Here is a 23,916-nt window from a genome sequence, read left to right on the forward strand (position 1 = left end):
ACATTTTGCAGATCCAGCTATGAAACGTTGTTTGTATGGATTCTTGTGAAGTTTAGGAATCCAGTACATAGACGGTAAATTACAACCATCGTCCTTGGTAGAGAAACCAAAAGAGGATAGCACAGATTTATAGTTTTCCACAATCTCTTCTTTGGAGAGAGTGGTAGCAGTATAGGTCTTATCACTGCTATTATTTTCTACGTCTACCTCTGATAATAAACATTGGATATAAAACGTTTTGCAGACAAAAACAATGTTGTTTTGGGCTTTGTCTGCTGGTACGACAACATACTTGTCATGTATAGTAGACAATGTTTTTGCTATATCGGGGTCTTTGAAAACTGATGTAGCCTTGGCACTCATTGACCTACTTAAAACCTTCATTCGTTTCAAAATTAAAGACCTCACGGCCTTTAACCACTCTGACAGAGAATCAATGTCTTCTTGTTCTCGTTTTATCCATTTTCTTGCATAGTCCTCGACGGCATCCATAAGAACTTTAAAGTTATAATTCCAATTTATGGAGCGTGGTTCACGGTATTTGGGATCTTTAGAAAGGATATTACGCAGAGATTCGTTTTCGATAATGGTTAAATCTCCCGTAACGACGTGGCCAGAAGGACCATATTTGAATGGAGAGGTTTTGCAAGAACAGTCAGGTGGTTTAGCCTTGAAGTCCTCAATCTCGAGGTTCTGCAATAGCCTTTTATAATTGAAAATTTTGGATGCGATGGGTGAAGTATAGGAATATGAAATAATTGGTATGGATTTGTCTTTGAAATATGGGGGAATTTTGTTGATAACGTTTTTGTGATGGAGGATGTTAGCCAAATTAATTGCATCTATACCTTTGTTGACAAACGGTAGTGGAAGAAATGATCGTTTTTCTTCATCTTGACTTTTCACACAAACCGGGTTAAAGAGTCTGTGGAAACCAACATCCAAAATGATGGCAACAAGTCTGTATAATGATGACGTGGGGTCAGAAACAGGAGTGTCAAGACTTGTTTTGTACAGGGAGTGTAGTAGAGTGAGAGGTATAGAATAAAGTTTGGTTCTAATGTGATGAAGTCCAAGAGGTTTTTGTATGAAAGGAAGGAGACCCATCTATGAAGACATCATGTAACTTGGGTGACGTATAGTGGCGATGGCCATGACTCCTTTCCCGTCTTGGATTTTTGTCAAATAAATTCATCACATTTATGTTATTGTTATATTGGCTTGAAAGGTTTCCTATACTTTTGATGTTGTCATTGCATCCGTAAGGTATTGCAGTACCTAGTCTGCGTATCCAGTACTTCTCTCTTTCCCTACGATAGTTTTTACTTAGAACGAGACTGTTCGTAGGATGGTATTTTTTTTTCTAAAATACAAACTTTCATGGAGAGGATTGAATGATCTTGTTGATTAAAGTGTTGATAAATTGTTGGGAATTTGGTGGTGTTAATTCCCCAACGATGACCGCACATTCTTTTATTTAATCGTTCTTGCGTATCTCTGACATATATTAAACCACATAAGTTGCATTCTAATCCATATATTAAGTTTGTTGATTTGCAACTTAAGTCATCGTGACTTCTTGTATGGAAGGTTTTGTTTGTAAGGGAACTGGAGAAGTAAAGGTCGGTTATAAGAATGTTGCATGTTTTGCAATTTTTAATACCACATTTTGATATGGTACAATGTGGTTCGTCATCGTTGTAGTCAAATATATCGTTTAAAGTGATGGAACATGGTTTGATAATTTTAAAATAGTCAGAATTTTTGTACTGGAATAGATGGTCTGCAGACTGAACGTGTGGTTGGGTACTTTTAGTTGAATTGGTCGGGGCACTTTCCATACCAGATGTGAGTGTGCTAAGATTCCCATCTGGGGACACCACATACTTACAAGACAACAGAGTGTCCGATCTGCTGTCAGGTTCGGACCTTTTTATACTGGGCGACGTCCGAGCCAGTTTTTCTTTCATTCCTGTAGTTAAAACCATTAATTTTAAAAATTGTATTACTGGGTTGATGATACCCTCGGGGACAAAATCCACCAACAGAGGTATCGACCCAATGATGTGAAAGAGTAATCAAGGGAACCAAGGCCATAGCGGTAATCAAAAGAATGCAATCCAGGGACAAAGACCAGACATGGAAAACAGACACCCACAACAAAAAACACAAAGTAACTAAAATCATACATACAAAGTAACAAAAGTAAATGAGCAACTGGGACTCCAATAAAAACTGGGCGCATGGACCAGGTGCACCGGTAGAGTAAGCGTCCTCTGTATAAATTCGACAAAATAATCGGTTATATTGCCTATGGTAGCAGCCACAAAAATGAACTTTAATCCGGTATTGTTCTAGACCAGTAACAACGATCTCTTTTTATATCTTAGACTTGGGGTTATACAGACTAATATAATAGTCTTGATATAACTTAAAAAGTTCATCACAGGGACTTGTTGATCATGCCCTCATGGTTTTATAATATAGATCTGAATTTAAAATGAACAGTCTCTTGAATGTTGGTTTTAAAAGCTCTTAGAAAATGCATCATTTCAGGTTACGTGTACTTTTACACAACACAATCCGTAAACCCTGACGAGTACCGATAGTCTACTCTGTCGGTGTATCCTCGGGTCTCATCCTCTCTCAACAATAAAAAGTAGGAAGAGAAAATGAGATGTCATTACGCCAACTGCGTGGAACAATTTTTAGAATCTCTTTAATTATTTCGTCAATTCCCTATGTGAAAACTCACAGAGTCGGATCGAAGATATTTCCATTTGTAATGGCGGCTTCAGCTACGGCATCAACAAGGTAATAATAAACAATTTTATTATGTTCTCTGTAAATGTTGAAAGTGAAAGTAGGTATTTCATCAACTTTCTGTTTGATATTCTTGGAATTGGTTGTTTGATGGAATAGAAAACCTGATGAGGCTACATTTGGATAATGAATGATTGAATTCTATATTTGAATATGTTCCCATTGCATTTGTAACGGGAGAGCATGATTTGACTCACAAAATTATACTCTGCCACTGAGGATCGAACCCTAGACCGCTCGGTGACAAGTCAGAGACCAACCGATTCGGCTAAAGAATTAATCCTTTAGCCAAGTCAATTAACTGGATATTTAAATCTCACTACCTACTACAACGCAGGTAGGCCGTCCAGCCACATTTCTCCCACCTTAAGAGTCTTCGTACCATGAATGACGCTAACACTAGCTCTATAGCTAATCAAACCCCATGGGTTTTTTAGTTGGGCGCCAAATGTAACGGGAGAGAATGATTTGACTCACAAAATTATACTCCGCTACTGAGGATCGAACCCTTGACCACTCGGTGACAAGCCAGCGACAAACCAATTGGGCTAAAGAATCAATCCTTTAGCCAAGTCAATTGGATGTTTAAATCTCACTACCTACTACAACGCAGGTAGGCCATCCTGCCACACATTAAAAATAATCTCATTTAATAGCTGCTCCAGACTTGGTCTCAGAATGGCCTTTTGACATACAAGAAATAATGTAATTCAATAAGTAAGGCTTATACATAAACACTGATACTAGTATAAATATATATTTTATGTTGTTTTACTACATGGACATTTTTCACCTTATGTGTGCTAGTCATAAAACTTATAGGGTTTGTTAGTCTCGTTCTAATTTCAGTTTCCTTTATGGAATTTCCTATGTAGAATGTGTAGGAAACTGATCTGCATTTTATTGTTTACTTCCAGGGTCTTGAAATGCTGCATTAGAATGCAAGATCTTCTATTTTATGCTTTTCTAAATACTTTTATGATGTAGAAAATGATATTCGTCCTTTTTATCGTTTTATTACATGGTAAGATGTTTTGCTTTTGATACTCAAACTCAATCTAGATGTAAATAACAAATCTCCATCCATATAAATTGGAGATTAGGACCCGGTTATAATCTCTTGAAATCATAGAATTATTTGACAAGACTTAAAGACCCCATTTTCTGTGAGTGCACTAATATTCTATTTTTGAATTAGCCAGGGGCTGTAATTATTGTTAGAGATAGAAGGAAGGTTGGGCTCATTAAACTAGTTCAGTTCTGCCGGATATTTTTACTCCTATTTGATGAACTGGTATTGTCATTTGTTGGGCAGACTTCAGTTGAGGAAAATTTCTTACTGTTTATTGACATCCCATGCAAACACTACCTTTGGCTGTTTTTTTCCTGTATGGTAGGGTTTTTGTCTCTTTAACACATTCTAAATATCCACTTTGATCGCTGTTATGGTTTTGTGGAAGTTTTTGTTCTATGTCTATTGTCCATTTAGTGTTAGGGGCATTGTTTTGTAAATGGATTTCTGCATGTTTGTACCATTAGTATTGCCAAGTTTCATAAATCGAAAATTTTAGGCTGTATTTATTGGTCATAGTAGTAAATTACTTCTCACTTCTCACATCGAGCCATCGACAAAGTGCATCTGCTTCTCATGATGTAACAATGAGGTTATTGTCTACGATTTTGATGTTTCCCCTTCAGTTGATATGTTAATCTAACACTGAGGTTGTTGTCTTATAATTTCGGTGTTTCCCCTTCAGTTGATATGTTAATCTAACACTGAGATTGTTGTCTACGATTTTGAAGTTTCCCCTTCAGTTGATATGTTAACCTAACACTGAGGTTATTGTCTACAATTTTGATGTTTCCCCTTCAGTTGATATGTTAACCTAACACTGAGATTATTGTCTACGATTTTGATGTTTCCCCTTCAGTTGATATGTTAACCTAACACTGATCAGTAGATTCAGTTGTAGCACTTTTATTAATTACTGAATAGAGTTGTATTGCAGATATGTTTTGGCTAATTTCAGATTGAGAGAGATATATCTTTATCTTCAAAGTAAAGATCTTTATAGAGAAAGGACTTAAGTAACAAAAAAATGTGGCATACATACACTCTAAAACCATCCTTTGTTCAGTAGGATTTCCTACACATTGTATCCCCTCTACCATGGGCAGGGCATACCATCCTATGTTCAGTAGGATTTCCTACACATTGTATCACCTCTACCATGGGCAGGGTATACATTTTATATAGAATGGTATAGAGTAAAATAACAAGATAAATGTAATCAAAGATGAATTCATACATTTAAATTTATATTACCTGGTGTTTATTACAGTAGTAAGAAGTTACATGATACAGAGCTCTACAAAGTAGAATTGAGACCAGATCAATGGTCTATAGTTTACTCTCCCCAGTACAACATTAATGCCTATGGTTTACAGAGTCTACACCTGTTTGATGCTGAAAAATGGGGACGAGTGTTTCAGATGATCAAGGGTAAGACGTACTCAGGGTTAAGACATTACATTCTATCTTTGGTAGTTCAGCCTTTTCCCTTCAATAGGCCATTGTCATGTGGTATTGTATGAAGGAAAAGAACAGTTTTTGTAATTGCCCATATCCAAATGAAAAAGGTGGTTTGTTGAGTGGGCCTCTTTTAACCTGCATCAGTACTCACCAAAAGTGAAAATAAATATGATAGACACTCAACTCTGTCCATCCATCTGTCATGCTGAAGGGGCACAAACATACTGTTTATCTCTAACTCATAAAGTATTGAAACAATATTATTGTAAGTTATTTCCAGCTTCATACCATACTAAGGGAAGTAGATCAATTACCTTAAGCTTCTGACATTAATGGGAATAAAAAGAAAATGCTTACCAGACCAGGATTACCTACTGAAAGTCAGGCATTGCAACAAATCATATTTTCTCAAGTGAAAGATGTAGCAATACCTAAGGTACAAACAAAGAGAAATCCATAGACATAACCATGCTGGGAATGTCAAAAAGGTCACAGACAAAGAACATGTTACACAACACATATTAAGAAGTAAAAAGCACACACACACACACATGCACCGAACAGCATAAACCCTTTAAAATATCATGGATGAACTCAGGAGCTCCAGAAGGGTGAGCAGTTTCTGTTTTTTTGGAAGACATCTTTTATGCAGCTCCTTGAGGGTTATTTCTTTCATAAAAAGAACACTATACCAAATGGGGTCATCTTTGTGTCAATCAATCAGGCGTCAAATTCACAAAAAGTTGTTAATGTGAAATTGATGGTAAATTATGATGTCACGATGCTATTTTAGATTGTGACGTCATTACTTAAGATCATCTTTACTCTTACGACTCTTTGTGAATTCGACTCTTTGTGAATTCGACGCCAGGTCGTAGTGATTACAAATTGCTGAGGATCTTTGTCCCATGACCACACTGCATTGAGAATTCAAATACTTTGAACACTTATTGATTTGTTTACAGAAGCTGATATGGTGACAGATGAAACAGTTGTTGCTCCTAAAGAAGCTTCTCAAGAGGATTTAGAGTTTGTTCATACGAAGAAATATCTGGATGATTTAAGGGTAAACATTACCACTGATATTATTTTTACAGTGATAAATTAATCAAACATTTTCAGTTTTTTACACAAAGAGAATAAAAACCGGTACATGTAGCTTAATTAAAAAATGTAGGAAAATTGACTCAAATGAACATTTCCTCCAAATTAACAAGGATTAATATTAATTTCCTCTTAACATGTACATGTATTGTACATGTAATTAATTTCCTCTTAACATGTACATGTATTGTATTTAAAGATATACATTAATGGTGGTGTCATTCTAGTCAAAATGGCTCATTATGATTTTTGTTGATTCTAAAAAATCTATTAGCATTCTAAAAATTCAGAAAGTTTATAAGTGCTTTAAAATATTTGATAAATGTATGAGCTGTTTATATGAATAAATGATTAATGACTTTAAGAATAACTCTAAAAGTCCAAACAGGGAAAGAGGTTGAACTGTTAACTTTAAGTACAGCAGTGGCTAAAATTGTTGAGGTTTTACCTGTAACCATCATATATAAGTTCGTTCTACAGTAAATCCTTTTTAGACCAATGAATAACTCTAATTTTAAATCCAAACAAAGATAGAAGTGTTTTACATTTCAGTGGAGTTCTACAGTGGCTAAAACTGTTGAGGTTTTACCTGTAGCCATCATACCTAACTTTATTCTACAGTAAATCCATCTTAGACTAATGAATAAGTCTAATTTTAAGTATAAACAGAAAAAGAAGGTTAATGCACTCTAAACAGGTTTTTTTACATTTCAGTGGAGTTCTACTGTGGCTAAAATTGTAGAGGTTTTACCTGTAGCCTTCATTCCTAACTTTATTCTACAGAAAATCCTTCTTAGACCAATGAGATACCAGACAGGTGGAACCATACTGGTAACTATAGTATTTTACCTTTCTAGGTCAATGCACTTTAGGAAAAAGTACACCATGTGCAAAATCAATGTTATCTCGGTTTCCCCTTGAAGTTTATACAGGCTTTGAATTTAGATTAGATTACTAGATTTTGAATGAATATATTTAGTTGGTTTCAGGGTAATATTTAGTGTTTCTTTCAAGTGAACAGTCGACAAATATTTTATTATCCTGAAGCATTATAATGTATCCATAATTCTTCCTTTTGTGCACCCATAACTGTTAACTTATGTCTCATCACACTGTATTAGATTTTACCTTGTTGAAATCCCCTAAACACCTTAACATTAATTAGCTAATGAGAATCGGAGAAAAAAAATATAGGTATGACTATGTCACAGTTTCTGCTGTCATCAGCAGGCGAAATAATGCCTTTTGGAATGATTGGTTAAAATTTACGATAGAAACTAAACAATGAAGTAGACTATATTGTTTATTCAGTAATGCTTACATATCTAAGTTTACATGCATGGTATTTCAGGCAGCTGATTTGGCGATGCAAAGAGGATGGGCTATAAACATAGGAGGAGGGTTCCACCATGCCCACAGTGAAGGTGGTGGTGGCTTCTGTGTCTATGCAGACATAACGCTAGCTATTAAATTACTAATGGCCAAAGACCCTAAGGTGAAGAAGGCAATGATCATTGATCTTGATGCCCACCAGGTATATAACTTATGTATAACATGGAAGGCCAGACAAGGTATAAAGTACATGTTATAAATCAAATAACACGTAAAATTGACAAGAAAGACAACTCTGACTAGACTAAAACTTTTAATAAATGGTTGGTTAATCAATAATGTGATCATACTGATGTCGAGTATAGTGTAGACAACCTATGATAGAGTTGATTACTAATGGGAGAGTGGACAAGGAGATGGGAACACATGGGTGAAGGGGGCTGGAATTGGCGGTTAAAGGGGTGAAAAATGGTGGTGGAGGGGATGGTGAACTATGGTGGGTGGGGAATGTGAATTGGAAAATACAGAAAACGGGGCTGATGGTTGGGAACCATAACAGGGGTAAGATGAAAAGGTTGGGAAGCACGGGTCAGGAGGGTGGGAGGCGGTGGTCTAGGGGGAGGGAAGCAGGGAGGAAGTACCCTCTTGTCCACCTTCTCACTAATGATTCTAATCTAAAATCTTATAAAAACAGTAAGATTTGTCAGAAATGCTAAAGGACCTTTGTGCACCTGTTTTATCAGATTATCTACCATATGAAAATCTCTTTTAAAACTCCATTATCTTTTATAAACCTGTTAAAATTAAATTGATTATTAATTCAAAAAATAGATGTATTGTTATAGTCTGGTATCTTAGATATATTGAAATGACTAGAATTCTGAGCTGATGATGTTTTCTTCAAATTCTGAATCTATTTTAGGGCAATGGTCATGAGAGAGACTTCCTGATGGATGATAGTGTTTATATTCTAGATGTTTACAATGGTGCAATATATCCAAGAGATTTCAAAGCTAAAGGTATGATATAAAGTAATTTTTACAATGATACAATATACCTCTTTAATTTCTGATTGGAAAGTAAGGTATGAAGTTACTGCTACAACAATTAATACAATAAACCCAAGAGTTTTCAGAACCAAAGTATGATGGTGCTATATACAAAGGGACCTGAGTAACAGATTTAGTGGTTTTCCAGGGGTTTTAACCACCTTTTGGTTGGAATATTTTTGTTAATTTTGTGCAAAATATGGGGGGAAATGAGTAAATAATAGCCTGGAAAGAGTGAATAACCAAAATGTTGTCACGAGTGCCGAAGAACTCTAAGATTTAACGATTGCGCGGGAGCACCAGTTAAATCCTCAAGCGTTTTTGGCACCAGTGGTCATATTTTGGTTATTCATGATAACCAATTGATTATCCTATTAATTATATAGTTTTTCTTCATATTTTATCAATATTTTCAACATGAATTTTAAATTTTGTGATTGGCTGATTGATATAAAAGTTGTGACGTTTTGGTGGGAGAAAGTCCAAGAGTGAAATTACCGAATTTATTTCACAGTGTTATTTATCGAAATTTATTACACTGGGAAGATTCGATAAAATGCTGCCATCTATATTATAAAGATATTTTATCCGGCAAGTAGGCTTTCTACTGTACAAATAAAGGGGGTCCAATAACACAAAGCTTTATTCTGCCACTGCATAATAATGTCTCCTGGTTACCTTTCCAGTTATGAAAAACGTCAAATACATGAAACAGGTAACAAGTTTAAAGATACATGCACTGACTGCTGCATTCAAAAGATTGATTAATAAGTAATCAACTATTTAGGGCAAATTTCACATGTGTTATTTAGAAAATGTGGTTGCAGGATAAAAAACGGTACGTAAACATTTTCGAAAATATCAATATGTTTGTAATCACTCCAAAAAAGATTAGCTAGGGGAACTCTCGCGATCTGACTGTTCCTAAAGCTTGTCAAATAAATTTTTCGGCAATATACATGTATTGTATATCCATCAGTTTTACTACATTGCATCTTTTTTTTAAATAACACATAGTAAATTTCAAATGACTATGGTTTGAATAAGGGGATACATGTAATGAAGAAAATAGGACATGGGTATTCGAAGAAATAAAACATTTGACTGAAAAACTATACATCATTTACATCACTCTTTGAAAAAGGAAGTAAAATTAAACACCTCCCAGTCAAACCTTTTGCTCTGTGTTTTACTCTCTGTCATTTTTGTGTACATTTATATTGCATTTTACAGAAGCCATCAATAAGAGGGCTAATTGCTTACATCATACAAAAGATGATGAATATTTAGAAAAAGTTAAAAGGTTAGTTTAGTTTTTTTGAAATACTGATTGGCCATCTTGGCACTAGACCAGTACACACAAATTGTTTTAATGATTTAAATACAACAAATCAAATTAGCCAATCTGAATATTTTATAACTAAACTCAATGTCTTAAATACCATATCTGTAAAAATATAACGAGAATAAGTATTGTGATTTGTCAAAGAGACAACAACCCCACTTGGATGAAAATGTCAGCCCAAGGTCACTCATTTGTCTTCAATGAATGATGAGGAAACCCTCATACCACAGGCTGCAGCTGGCACCAAAGCATCATTATGCACAGGTAAAGCAAAAAAGTTGCTCTTATTACTCAAATAACATAAAAATATACTGTAGGTGAAAACAAAACAAGACATACGGAGGCTAGAAATTCCTGATTAACATAGTTTGAAACAGAGGAATTTTTAAGTTTTTATACCTGTTATTACATTTTTATTTTATAATAATTACGTTTGATTTACGCCTTGTTTTCTGTATAGATATGCAGAGGACGCTTACCCTACCAGTGCACCTGGTCCATGCTCCCAGTTTTTAGTGGAGTCCGAGTTGCTCATTTGCTTTTGTTACTTTGTATTTATGATTTTAGTTACTCTATGTTCTTTGTTGTGTATGTCTGTTTTCCATGTCTGGTCTTTGTTCCTGGATTACATTCTTTTGATGATACTATAACCTTGGTTACCTTGATTACTCTTTTACACTTGGACCACATTAACATTGTAATAAGGCCTTTTTTAAAGGAATTACAGATTTGTTTTCTAGTCATATAGTACACACAATTCTTCATTGTGAAGTTGTCATCTTTAGATGTTTGACAAACTTCTAAATATAGCACTGAAGAGTTTAAATACTTGAAGAATGATAGTTTATCTTAATCTTTATTCAGGACAATTGAAGAAGCATTAACAGAATTTTCACCAGACATAGTAATTTACAATGCCGGTACAGATATACTGATCAATGACCCTCTGGGGAAACTTGATATCACTGCTGAGGTATGGTTTTCTGATCAATGACTCTCTGGGGAAACTTGATATCACTGCTGAGGTATGGTTTTCTGATCAATGACTCTCTGGGGAAACTTGATATCACTGCTGAGGTATGGTTTTCTGATCAATGACTCTCTGGGGAAACTTGATACCACTGCTGAGGTATAGTTTTCTGATCAATGATCTTCTGGGGAAACTTTGTATCACTGCTGAGGTTAGGTTTTTTGATCAATGATCCTCTTGGGAAACTTGATATCACTGCTGAGGTATGGTTTTCTGATCAATGACTCTCTGGGGAAACTTGATACCACTGCTGAGGTATATTTTCTGATCAATGATCTTCTAGGGAAACTTTGTATCACTGCTGAGGTAATGTTTTTTGATCAATGATCCTCTGGAGAAACTTGATATTACTGCTGAGGTATGATATACTGCAAACCAAGAAATTTTTGTGTGATATAAACTTTCGCGGTTTTTGCGAGCCTGTGAAAATTGCGAAAGTATATATCTGCAAACAAGTTTGGGAAATTGGATTGATCAGGTTGAGTGTCTTGTGTACAATTTTACCATCAAATTTTTAACTTCAGGTTGATCAAATACAGTTATCTTTCTTTTATTTTAATTTTGTCTTAATACCTGAAAAAAAACGTAAGATAAGTATAGAAAATATTTATTTTTAATTCACAATAAAATAATGTTTCATAGCATTTTTAAACTTTAAAACATCCAGTTTAAAATGATTAAAACACAGGGGTTTCAAACGTTGTAGTATGTCAGGTGCTAATTATGATAAACCTTGTAAAAACTTTTTCAAAAGATCAACACCTAATTTACTGTTATACAAATAACTTGATCATCCAGGCAATAACAAAACACCCCCCGGGACTAACAGGTAAAACAGAAATTTAAAATCCACTTAATTGTGTACAAAATATTGTTTATGCTGCGATTTTTACCTTTCATTTATTTTGATTTAAGCTTTCATTATTCACAAAATCATTTACCCATGAATTAAATATCAATAGGCAGTTGACAAGACAAAGCCAATAATGTTAATTATACAATAAATGGTGGTTCCCCGTTATATAGGAGGGAAATCCATAGGAAGACATGACAAGACAAGACAAAGAAAGATAACTCATTTTTATTTGTATTTTATTTGACAAGATAGTCGTAGATCTGCAAATATTAATTTTTAGTGATGTCAGTATTGGGAAAATTAGTATCAGTGAATCAGTAGATTTACTAAAATTCGCGAAAGTTTACTAACACGAATATTAGTTGGTTTACAGTACTGATCATTGATCCTCTGGGGAAACGATATCACTGCGAAGGTATTGTAAACTGATCAATGATTCTCTGAGGAAACTTGGTACCACTCCTGAGGTATTGTAAACTGATTAATGACCTTGAGTGAGTAACTTGATATAACTACTGGGGTATTCATTTAGTCATACATAAGGTTTTGAAACAGATGATTTTGTTATAAATGGAATGCAGATTGGAGTGTACTTGTCATATTTGTACAGTTATTAAAACTAGTTACTGTACAATATATTACACTATGTACCTCAGGGTGCAAAGAGCACTAAATAGATGGCTATTTTTAAGATCAAAAACAATTTAATTATTTTTTAAATCAAATTATGCTGAACTCTGAACTCAAAAATTGTTTGCACAGTTGAGCTGTAAACCGTGCCAGTTTAATAACTTTTTCTTTGTTAATGTTTATATCTGTTTATATGTTTTATTAATCTGAATACATATACAGTTTGTGTCTTTGCAGGGCATTATTCAGAGAGACCTAATAACCTTCACAAAGGTTAGAGCTAAAAATATCCCTATTGTCATGGTTACCAGTGGAGGATACACTAGGGAAACAGCAAGGATTATTGCAGACTCTATTTTAAACTTGAAAAAGAATAATTTGATTGCTATTGATGATAATTCTAGTCGTAAATTTGAGGACATTTATCCCCCACAGTGGAATGAAGATTCATATGATAAGGACCCTTATGTTCTGAGGAAATCTGAAAGTATTTCAGGTATGTACTTGTGTGTTAAGTAGTTTACTGATACCAAATGACAGTTTAACTCAGATAGAAAATAGTTCTTCTTTAATCACATCTTATTTACCGGTATGTAAAAGAAGTCATTTTAAGGATAGATAACACAGTCTGCATATTCCTATATTATTGTGTCATCATTTGTCAGGTAATGTAAAACCCCTTTCTTTTTTGTTAAAGAATTTTTGTCTTGATGATACAATTCTCAAAATCAGTTTTGTTGTGCTTTTTTCTATATTTAGTTTCAGAGGAGTAAGATTTTTGTTTAAACTCCAAGTGTTTACCAATATTATAGTACAATTGAGTCATATACATTTACATCTATAAGACAGTTGTGATTTTTTGTTAACAATAATACTGTTTTCTCTCTGCAGATTCATCAGATAAAGAAAAGACTCCTCAGTCAGAGTTATAGAAGGGATCTGCTGTAATATAGATATGTTTGATGTATAGTCATATATTTGGAGATCTGACATCGATTAACAAGAACTAAATTCTGCTTAAATGTTAATACTGTTTTCAATTAAAGCTGTGTGAAGTGCACATCTACTTGATTGTCACATTCAGTCTGTTAATATAACCTTACAGTCCAGAGGTCACTGGCTTCCCAGTTGTTATTAGGTGTTAAAGAGGATTTGATTTTTTTTATTTCATGTAAAAGTATGAAAGCCTTGACACAGTTTGTGATAGTATTGTACATGTAAATTAATTGGGTGCTGGTAATTATAAAACTACTATTATTTATTGTTCTGTAGAGAATATGATCTAGTTACAAGTGCAAAATACAAAACTTATTTAATTATAAAACTTCATTGCTAATGTAAAAAAAGATACTTTTTAAACAGATTATTTCGAAAGACCTGTGTTGTATTGATCTTAAATAAAGACATATGTGTTGATTGATCGTACATTGACTTTAACATAAGTCATTGTTTTCTTTTCTCAAGAACTAAGCTTATACAAAATACTTGTTCCATATACTTCTGAAAGCTATAATTTGTGTATTTACTTAATGTTTTGAAAAATGAGATGATTATAATAAATGTTTATTGTTTTTGTGTGCCAATATTTCCTGAAAAAATGATTAAGAAATTCTTGTACAAACTGTATTTTAGATAAGTTTGTTTTTTGTTAATCTAGGTCCATTGCTTGTTGTATTACCTGTCCATTCCTCACACATAGGGGGTACTTATTGGTGTAATCTGTAACTCAATAAGTATTAATATTATTGAAACTTTGCAGAGTCATTATATACATATTGATGATGTGTATCTCCTTTTATGGACATGGATTATTCTTTCCTATATTTTTATCATGTTGAACTTTGCCCTTTTGTCATCAGTTTATGCTCTCATTAGAACATAACTTTAGGAAATTTGAAACCCACACTGTACATTTTTTTTAATTTGCTTAATGTTTATTTACATATTGCAATGCTGACAAATATATGATGGTGACACAGGTCCAGTCATGTTTGGGTTTTGTTTTCAGTACTATGAATGTACAAGTCCTTTTTTTTCATGGATAACAACTTTCATGGTTGGTAGAAATTTCTGTTAGATCTTGGCATCACAGTATTTTACGGACATTTTATTGGGATTTTGCATTTGTGTTTATATTGAATGATAAAAACTAGAAAATGTCAAACCTCATGGTTAAAACAATGAATAATATTGCTGATTTTTTTTTCACGAAAAAACAAGGTAATCTATTTAATTGGTGTTACAACTTGAAACAATGGAGATATATATTTAAAAGCTTTATTGTGATAAAAAGTAACAATAATTTCTTCAACTACAATTAAAAAAAACAAACAACATCATATCACAGATTAATATACCATGCAAATCAACATAAAAAAGTCTACAAAGGCAGTCGATAGATTGATGAAAAAACTGATATCAAAATCTTCATGCTACAATAAGGTTGAGCCATACATATAAATCTAGAATAAAAAGTATAAAATGTGCTATCAAAATCTTATTATGCCAACTGAAGATAATTTCTTGGTTATAATGCCATACCTTGTTTTTTTGAGGATGCTTATCACTCTCATTGCCACAGATAAAAAATAAACAGAAGTGTTTCCATGAAAATTGGCCTGAAAACCAAGAAATTAACTTTGAATGGCCTTTATTATATTTAACCAAAGAAAGAGGTATATATTCAGTGAACTTGTAGAGTGGAAGATAACTAAAAGGAAGTATGTAACTAAGAAGATTGAATTTCATTTTGGTAGTTTGCAAGTCCTTTCAAGAATAAATAAAACAAAAGGCTCTAGAAGAGCCTGAATTGCTCACCTGTAAAACCATGTCCAAGTAACTAAGAAAGTAAAGGTATCATACTTTGTTACCATTTTTAACTGAAATTGCTGAATAAGGGTATGTATTAATGAATGCTGTAAGTACAACGGAGAACATAAGACAATGTAAAATGATGGAAATGCCTTCAAAGAGTTTTTATCACCTCCAGAAAAAATTTTGGGCAGCACCACCTTTCATCATCACCATTTAACTTAGAACAAAATGTTTCCCAAAGAAACCAAAAACAATTGGAATCCGATTAACTGGTGAAAATGGTTGCAATACTGCTATAACTCAGAATATCATGTTCATCTTAAGAGTAGCTTTCATCTTCATTATTCTTTTATAGTAGCGGAAAAAATAGCAAAAAAAAAGCATTTTTACCGCTGTGTTCTATTTTTAGAAACAGCTTCCATGTTTTTGACAGATGAAAAGTTTTAAACAATCAGTTTGTGCAGTATACACTAAAAAGACAATTCATTAAATTTGGCCGGATGGTTTTAGAGAAGAAGATTTTCAAAGTTGTACACTTGAATGACAAAAAAAAATCTGTTTCATGGGCCACAACTCCTACATTGGGTGACAAATCATTTTGAAAATTTCTGATTTCTGATAGTGAATATTAAGATAGGTTTCATCCAATAATAACCTTATCGGAATGTTGCTAAATTCAACAATTTTTGAGTTATTTGTAAAAAAACCTATTATGAACCCTATGTTCTATTTTTGGTAGCAGGGGCCATGTTTGTTCACGGATAAAAAATCCAAACAGTCATTTCGTGCAAGATACCTTAAGAATCCATCATATCAACTTTTATTGAATTCAGTACAGTAGTTTCTTAGGTTAAGATTTTTGAAAATAATAACATCAAAAACAGCAAAAAATGTCCAAAAAGGGCAAAAACTCTAACAAAGGTCAACATATTTTCACCAAAATTTGACCACAGATAGCTCTCATCATGCCGAACACTTACCACCATCAGAATTTGGATTAACCTAAAAATTTTGGATATATATGCAAAAAACTGCTGTCTGACCCCTATGATCTAGTTTAAGTAACAGAAGTCATGTTTTTTCGCAGATCAAAAATACACATGATAATTTTGTGCAGGATACCCTAAGGAACACTCAAGATAGGTTTCATCCAAATCCATGCATTAATTTCAGAGGAGAAGATGTTTGAAAAATTGTTACTGACGACAGATGCCAAGTGATGGCAATAGCTCACAAGATCTATGGCCAGGTGAACTAATAACATGCTATAACAAAGTAACATGCTACATAATAATGTATGTCATCACAGAAACATGGAGACACAATCAGCTTCAATACAAAGGCAGATATAAATACAGCATTACCAATATATAAACAATTTCTTATATCCAACACTGTTCACACAAGATAGAAAATGAGATCACAAAATCAAAATAACACTTGCAACATATTATACTAATTGTGTAGACAGGAGGAAAGGACACTTCTCCAATCATATATTCCAATAACAAGTACCATAGAAAGTTTGCCAAAGTGATCCTGATGCTCTTCACAAAATTATCTCCTGACTCACAGAAGAGCATTTATTTATACAGCCGCAAAAACATTGTGGTTATATAATGGTACGATGCTGTCATCGTCGGTGTTGTCCTCAGTGTGGTCTATAGACACTTGTTTTTTTTTCAATATCTCTATTCTAATTTAATATTAAAGTGTATTCATGAGCACAGAGTTAAACTTGCAAGGTTACAATGCAAAACAGACAGATGTACCTATCTATATGTTCACAAAGTTTGATGGCAGCATTTTATGTTGGTGGTTATTGAAAAATTTCCCTTGTATTGACTTTAAAAATTTAGTTCTGTAAATGTTATAGTGCCAGAAAAAAAAACCCCATCTACTTCAAGGTTATAAGATATAGTTCCCTACAGTTAATGAAATCTAAGTTATTGTTGAAAACACTTATAATCAAATACATGTATATCATTTATATCATAAAACAGTGCAATGATTACTTATAGTGCAAAACCTAACGCTTGTGTTTATCTTTAAAGCAATTTAACAAAAATAAGTACAAACTTTACTTACTTAAACTTTTTTAATCAAGTCATAAAATCCAGATAGCACAACTCAATACTGATTATCATTTACAATGAAAAAAATGGAGCAATCAATTTATCTAAAATAATTATTTCCCAAAACATACCAGTAGTAGAATTGTAGGACAATACTTTATGACTTTAAGAAAGGCTGGTAATTTTTGTCTGTGCCTAAACTCCAGCAGCTCTTTTCACAAAAACTGTAAAAGTAAAATTGGTCTTAAGTTAAGTCACAATACTTTGATCTACTTTGACGTCATAACTTGCGACTAATTTTTCATTTATGATTTTTTGTGAAAAGGATCACAAACCACTACTACAATTCAATGTATTCAAATTCATTAACACCAGGATCAACATCCACAAAATCATCAGATGCATTTCTAATACATGATTTTAAACTTTAACAACTGTTAATAAACCTAAGAGACATATCTACTATTTCTCATTTTTCCAGGCAGAGATTCTTGTTTTAAAACTTGTCTCTGGTGATGGACTTGTTTTCCTTGTCTTTGATGACGAGGCTGATATAGGTCTAGCACGAGAGTTAGTTGCCCTTGAATTAGTTCTGACACCAGTAGAGGGCCTACTATTCTCTGTAGATTTACTGATAATGACACTGTTGATTGGTGACTTTTTTCTTCCAGACTGGGCTCGACTTGAGGTTGTACTCCTCAGGGAATGAGCAGTAGTTGGACGATTTCTTGCTGTCAAATAAAAAGCAAAGTTCATTGATTATTATTTTTTCCTTGTTTTGTTTAATCCTTGATTCTTAGAATTACTAAAGTTTTAATGAATGTTTCATACATAATCTCAACTAAATCATTTCAAATCAAAGATTATAAAGAAAATTTCAATTTGAGATGATTTTATTAATTAGGTCTTACGAAAAGCTACTGAGCTTTGAAATTTATTGATCAAATGATTGTGAGTACTACAAATACTGACAATATTGAAATATTGACACTAACATATGTTGTATATTATGAACTTAGATAGTAGAATGGTGTTAAATTTTTCCAGGAACTTTCAGTTTTGTACATTGACAAAACCCAGCTTTCAATTAAACTTAGCTTTATTAATGTGAAATTTTCATAAATTACACAATGGTCATAATGATGGAAGACTGTTTTTTACCATTCATTCTTTACTGATAATGAATTTTGACTTACGTTCCCTTCTGCTTGGTGGCTTGACTGGAGGTCCTCCGTTGATTTCCAAACTGTAATATTAATCCATGTAGTCAGTTATTAAGTATTTTTTTAGTTTCTACTGTTTTTTAATTTAAGTCTCTCTCTATTCACTCAGTGAGTTCTATATTATTATAACTTTAAAAAGTTTAATTGAGTGCAAATCTAAGGACAAAAAAACATATTTGCTTTGGTACCAAGACCCCTTCATGCTTCATTAATTAATCAATTCTTTAGGAATTTACAGAAATTATCTTGTATTAACTATTTAGTCCTTATAAGTAGTGTTAAATGTAAAATTACATGTTAAAATGCCAGTAGCAAGCTTGGGTAATCCTTTTTAGCATTTCAATTTTAAAACTAACCCAATGCAAACTACACTTACAAAATTCACTCGAAATGTTATCTTATGCAGATGGACAGAAAAGTTTCCATGACAAAGTTACTTATCATTCATTTATATTTATTGACCCATAAAATATGCCTTACCACTGAGAGGGTAGTCCAACAATTTTGGCTCTTCTGAAATCCTGTACAAAGTCCTCACTTATTTTAGCATTTTTTCCTATGTTTTCCATCAATTGTTTGTAAAGTCCAGGAGTATTTCTACAAGCACTTAGTAAAATTCTGGCAGCTGTTTTATTAAATGTCAAATAGCCTAGAGCAATGGCAGTACTATTTCTGACTTGATCATTAGCAGACGACAGTTGCTCAACTAGAATGTCTATTGCACCAACTGTTACCATGGCATCTGGAATACCAGCTCGAGTATGTGCCAAACTTGCCAGAAGACTAGCAGCTCGGACTACAACATTGTCATCATCAGACTTGATTCTATTTACTAAGATAGTAACTCCACGTGCAGTCAAGGTCACTTGGTCTTCATCTACTATAACACGGGCTAAAACAACAATCTGGAATAAAGATGGTTATAGATCATGAAATCAATCATCAAGGTACCGGTATACTAAATGTCATCTGGTCATCACCTACTTTCACATGGGTTAAAAATAACTTGAAATACATAGGGTTAAATGCTGCCCAACCTTTATATAGAATTTCATAAAAATCTCATGAGCAGTACATGAGTTGTGCTAACATGGAATGTGTACAGATGAACAGACATGGTAACTCCTATATACCCTACAAAATTTGCCAGTATAAATATAGAGGGGTTTACATTATGAGATCAAATCATAAGTATACCAAGGGAACAAGACAAAGATGGCTGACAATGTAAATTGGACAGACAGGTGTGTAATTCTGAAACAATACTGCTATTAGAAACAATGCATTTTTAACAATCAATATTGAGATTCCATTTAATTATGTGTTAGATGATGAAAATCAAGATTAACTGAAAAATACTGATTAAATATTACCGGGGTATAAAAAATTTCAGAAAACACTGTTTTACAAATAAAGCAATGTGCACAAAGAGAATGGAATAGTTGAATTAATGCAAAACACTTGACAATTAAAAGGGAACACAAAAATACTAGGCCACCAACCTGAAAAGCTGCTTCTGAGACATAATTTTCATTATCAGATTCCAGGAAGTCCTTGAATACAGAGTAACTGATTCCTCCAGCCTCCCTGATAGCAAATTGCTGCTGGGTATTGTTAAAGGCAAATATAGCTAAAGCCATTCCTGCTCTCAGTCTTATTTCCTGATGGGTAATATATATATAAATATATACATAAATAGAATGATATGTGTAGTTGTTCAGTTGGAATTTCAGATTTTAAAGAAAATTTAAAAAAATCTTTTGCCTTTATTAGGTTTTATTCCATTTCTTTCAAGAAACTGGTTTATGAAAAGATTCAAACCTCTTTGAACAAATCACTTTGACTTTAGCAAGTACAAGCATGACAGAAGTCATTGAAGTACTTGTGAAATTTCCAAAAATTGATACATGGGACCAACTAATTGGAAATAAAATCAAAATTTAAAAACATCAGTGTTTATTGGCTTGAAAGTAAAAATTTTGATTTTGAAAAATTGCACAAAGAAATAAGTGTACCTGATCTTGATATTTCAATAAATCTAACAAGACATCAAAACTGAACTCCTTGATGTCTCTCAAGGCCTCATGGTTGTTAGGGTTACTGAGTACTATACATCCTAATGACATGGCCACTTCCACCTGAACTTCTCCTGTGGGGTCATTAAGTGGGTCATTCAATAAGTTGACTAGAGTAGGAATGGTTCTCTCCTCTGCTATCCTCTTCTGGGTCACTTTGTTGTTTGTTGTGGCTACACCTAAAAAAATATCACAAATATGAATATAAGCACACAAGATTTCTTCTGATTTAGGTACAGTTTTAAGTTTTTTTCACGTAATAACATAAAACAATCAATAAATCTGAAATATATCATTCCACTTATCAACAGTGAGTGATTGTGGTCAAAAACATAACATCATCTACTGCTTTTCAAATATATCAAGTCCTTGGTAAACAGGAAGTTTTTGTTGATTTTTTCTGAAAATGGATCCCAAATGGCATACCTACAGGAAGAGCATGTTATAATTTTTAGCCACTGTGATGAGTAAATTGTTACAGAAGCATTGACACACGGACAAGGGTAAACCTTTGGAAAGGGGGTATATAAACCAGAATGTCCATCCAGTATATTATAAATCTACTGTAGAATCTAAATGACTGTAAACCAACCTATATTTGCTATTTTGCAACTAAACGTGAACTTATAAAAATTTATCACTGTGAAAAATTCTCCTGTTTTTTGTAATAAATGTTAGACTGAGTGTTAGTCAGGAAAATATGCAGTTGTGGAATCAAATTGATATCCTGGAATGTGAAAATACATTGGTTAATTATATCTTTAATTTTGTTCATGTGTTCATATCTATTAAGGCAAGAATAAAAGACAACATCCACAAGCAGTAGTATGTTCCCAAACTGTGTACACTGTTCACCTTAGTGTTCATACCAACATACCAACACATAATATTCCTAGCACTTTGATAGCCATCAGTATGACATTTTTAGAGTATTTCTGAGGTTGCAGAAGTCTGTTTAGCTGCTCAAAAGCATTAGTATTAGCCAGCTGGTTTTGGTAGTCAATATCTTCTCTTCCCAGTGATATAGCCATTTTACAGCCTGTAAAACAAGTAGTCATCTAATTTAAGCTTTCCAGAAATCATACAGGAAATATAAAGTATAGGACTTTAGGCTGCAGTTTTCAGTACAAAGATATGACCATACCATGCTTATTAACAACACTATCTCCAGCATGATCATTAGAGCGTTTCTAAGGTTAAGCAAGTGAGATTGTTTAATATAAACTCTTAAATTTAAGACCTAAGTGACAGTACAATGGGTGTCAAAATGATATACAGTGCTCCCTGTCAAATAGGCCACTTTCAGCATTCAAGATGTAAATGGGCCATTTCTTAACATTCTAAGTAAAATCCTGTAACTTTAACTACTGGTTATATAGTCCCTCACTTTATTGCCAAACCCGATATAATACTATTTAAGCGCTTTGATGAAAGGTGGTGGTGTAACTGTTTTTTTTCTAATTGGCCATGTATTTGAATTTTGATGTCTTTGAACTGTCATTTCATTATCATTGGTTGATTCATTTTGTTCTTGATATTTTTTGCACACAGTTTGATCTCAACAGCAAAGTATACAAGAAAATAGGCTACAGTAAGCTCATACAAAAAATATATCAAAAGGTATTTAGATTCAGTAGCCCCATTTTCTATACACGTACATTACTTACCAACTTGTACAATACTTTCAGTAGTATCCAGCAGCATACCGCAGATGTTAGTAATCCCAGTGTCCTTTGCAATCTTCTTCTGTTGGGTTTTAGTCTGACCAGCCAGAGCCCAGAGAGCGCAAGCTGCCTGTTCTTTTACCTCAACGCTCTGATTCTGTAAAAACAATACTTGTATTAATAAATGCTTTTACTGCAGTTTGATGTGTCAAAATTTAATTTTTTTAGTTCTTATGTTCCAATGAATTCTTGCTCATCATTATTCCTTAAAATGCTTCAGTGACTTTTGACAATCAAGTTCTATGAATGCCTGTTGACTTCTCTCTGATAGATTCTACAGCATTACCTTCAGAATTTTGAGCAGTGCCTTTTGACCACCAAGTTCTATGAATGCCTGTTGACTTTTCTCTGATAGATTCTACAGCATTACCTTCAGAATTTTGAGCAGTGCCTTTTGACCACCAAGTTCTATGAATGCCTGCTGACTTTTCTCTGATAGATTCTACAGCATTACCTTCAGAATTTTGAGCAGTGCCTTTTGACCACCAAGTTCTATGAATGCCTGCTGACTTTTCTCTGATAGATTCTACAGCATTACCTTCAGAATTTTGAGCAGGGCCTTTTGACCACCAAGTTCTATGAATGCCTGCTGACTTTTCTCTGATAGATTCTACAGCATTACCTTCAGAATTTTGAGCAGGGCCTTTTGACCACCAAGTTCTATGAATGCCTGTTGACTTCTCTCATTATGGTCTGATAATGCTTCTATAGCCTTAGCTGCTTTCAATTTAACATCCTCCTTCTTCAGACTGTTGACTATATCAACTAAAGGTCTGAAAACAGAACATCAACATTTAAACAAGGAATAAAAAGATAAATGATCTGAAAAGCTGAAATTGAAGTTAAAGCATATCAATTAGTATAGGCTGATTTTGGACCCAACATCTTATGCTTGAAAAGTTTGGTTGATTAAATAGAAAATCACTAAAAATCACTGGAGCAGCCCCCTCTAAGACCAGTCAGCCCCTCATTTTGAATTTTTGAATCCACTACTGATAATATATAGATGAATGTAAGAACAAGAGGAGAAAATTCTGTTCATCATTTAGTCTTGTACAAATATGTCAATTTTTCAAATTAATAAATTTTAGTCATTTAAAGAAAGTGATGCAGATGCTTCCCCCATATACATTGTATATGATCATAGAGATAGCAGTTAAAAAGGACTTACCTAGCTGCACCTTCTTTGATGACATCATGCTGATTCTTTTTGTTGCTAGTGGCAATTGCAGCAATGGCTGATGCAGCCACTGCTTGAAGCATCTCTGTAATGACATTGCAGGAAAATTTTTAAGACTTAGAC

General features: G+C 33.5%; 2 protein-coding genes across 4 annotated transcripts in view; one reads left to right on the forward strand and one right to left on the reverse strand.

The window, feature by feature from the left end:
- Positions 1–2,623: 2,623 nt before the first annotated feature.
- LOC148603690 (histone deacetylase 11-like) lies at positions 2,624–14,273 on the forward strand. Its single transcript, XM_088553709.1, has 10 exons — positions 2,624–2,814; positions 5,166–5,326; positions 6,322–6,422; positions 7,175–7,291; positions 7,812–7,994; positions 8,715–8,811; positions 10,075–10,144; positions 11,051–11,159; positions 12,940–13,198; positions 13,594–14,273. Exons 1-10 carry the CDS (start codon positions 2,678–2,680, stop codon positions 13,632–13,634), a joined length of 1,275 nt encoding a protein of 424 aa, XP_088409835.1. The 5' UTR covers positions 2,624–2,677; the 3' UTR covers positions 13,635–14,273.
- Positions 14,274–14,965: 692 nt separating this feature from the next.
- The window catches only part of LOC148603691 (ankyrin and armadillo repeat-containing protein-like), a 37,200-nt gene continuing 28,249 nt past the window's right edge, over positions 14,966–23,916 (reverse strand). For all 3 annotated transcript variants that reach the window (XM_088553707.1, XM_088553706.1, XM_088553705.1), the window contains 9 exons: positions 23,785–23,878; positions 23,236–23,386; positions 22,557–22,710; positions 21,767–21,928; positions 20,830–21,068; positions 20,317–20,475; positions 19,295–19,719; positions 18,788–18,837; positions 14,966–18,322 (listed from right to left, as the gene is read on the reverse strand). In XM_088553707.1, the coding sequence (XP_088409833.1) occupies positions 18,054–18,322; positions 18,788–18,837; positions 19,295–19,719; positions 20,317–20,475; positions 20,830–21,068; positions 21,767–21,928; positions 22,557–22,710; positions 23,236–23,386; positions 23,785–23,878 (1,703 nt within the window). In that variant the 3' untranslated portion in view covers positions 14,966–18,053. The remainder of the gene's footprint in view (positions 18,323–18,787; positions 18,838–19,294; positions 19,720–20,316; positions 20,476–20,829; positions 21,069–21,766; positions 21,929–22,556; positions 22,711–23,235; positions 23,387–23,784; positions 23,879–23,916) is intronic.

Source organism: Perna viridis, chromosome 11 (assembly GCF_037379345.1).
Source record: "Perna viridis isolate PV_CMFRI_1.1 ecotype Kerala chromosome 11, ASM3737934v1, whole genome shotgun sequence".
NCBI lineage: Eukaryota > Metazoa > Mollusca > Bivalvia > Mytilida > Mytilidae > Perna > Perna viridis.

Bases quoted from the DNA above. Each gene is read 5' to 3' on its own strand.
- LOC148603690 (XM_088553709.1), top strand. From the start codon at position 2,678: ATGTCATTACGCCAACTGCGTGGAACAATTTTTAGAATCTCTTTAATT. The intron at 7,292-7,811 runs GTAACTATAGTA...ATGGTATTTCAG, and splicing joins AGACAGGTGGAACCATACTG to GCAGCTGATTTGGCGATGCA. The intron at 8,812-10,074 runs GTATGATATAAA...TGCATTTTACAG, and splicing joins AAGAGATTTCAAAGCTAAAG to AAGCCATCAATAAGAGGGCT.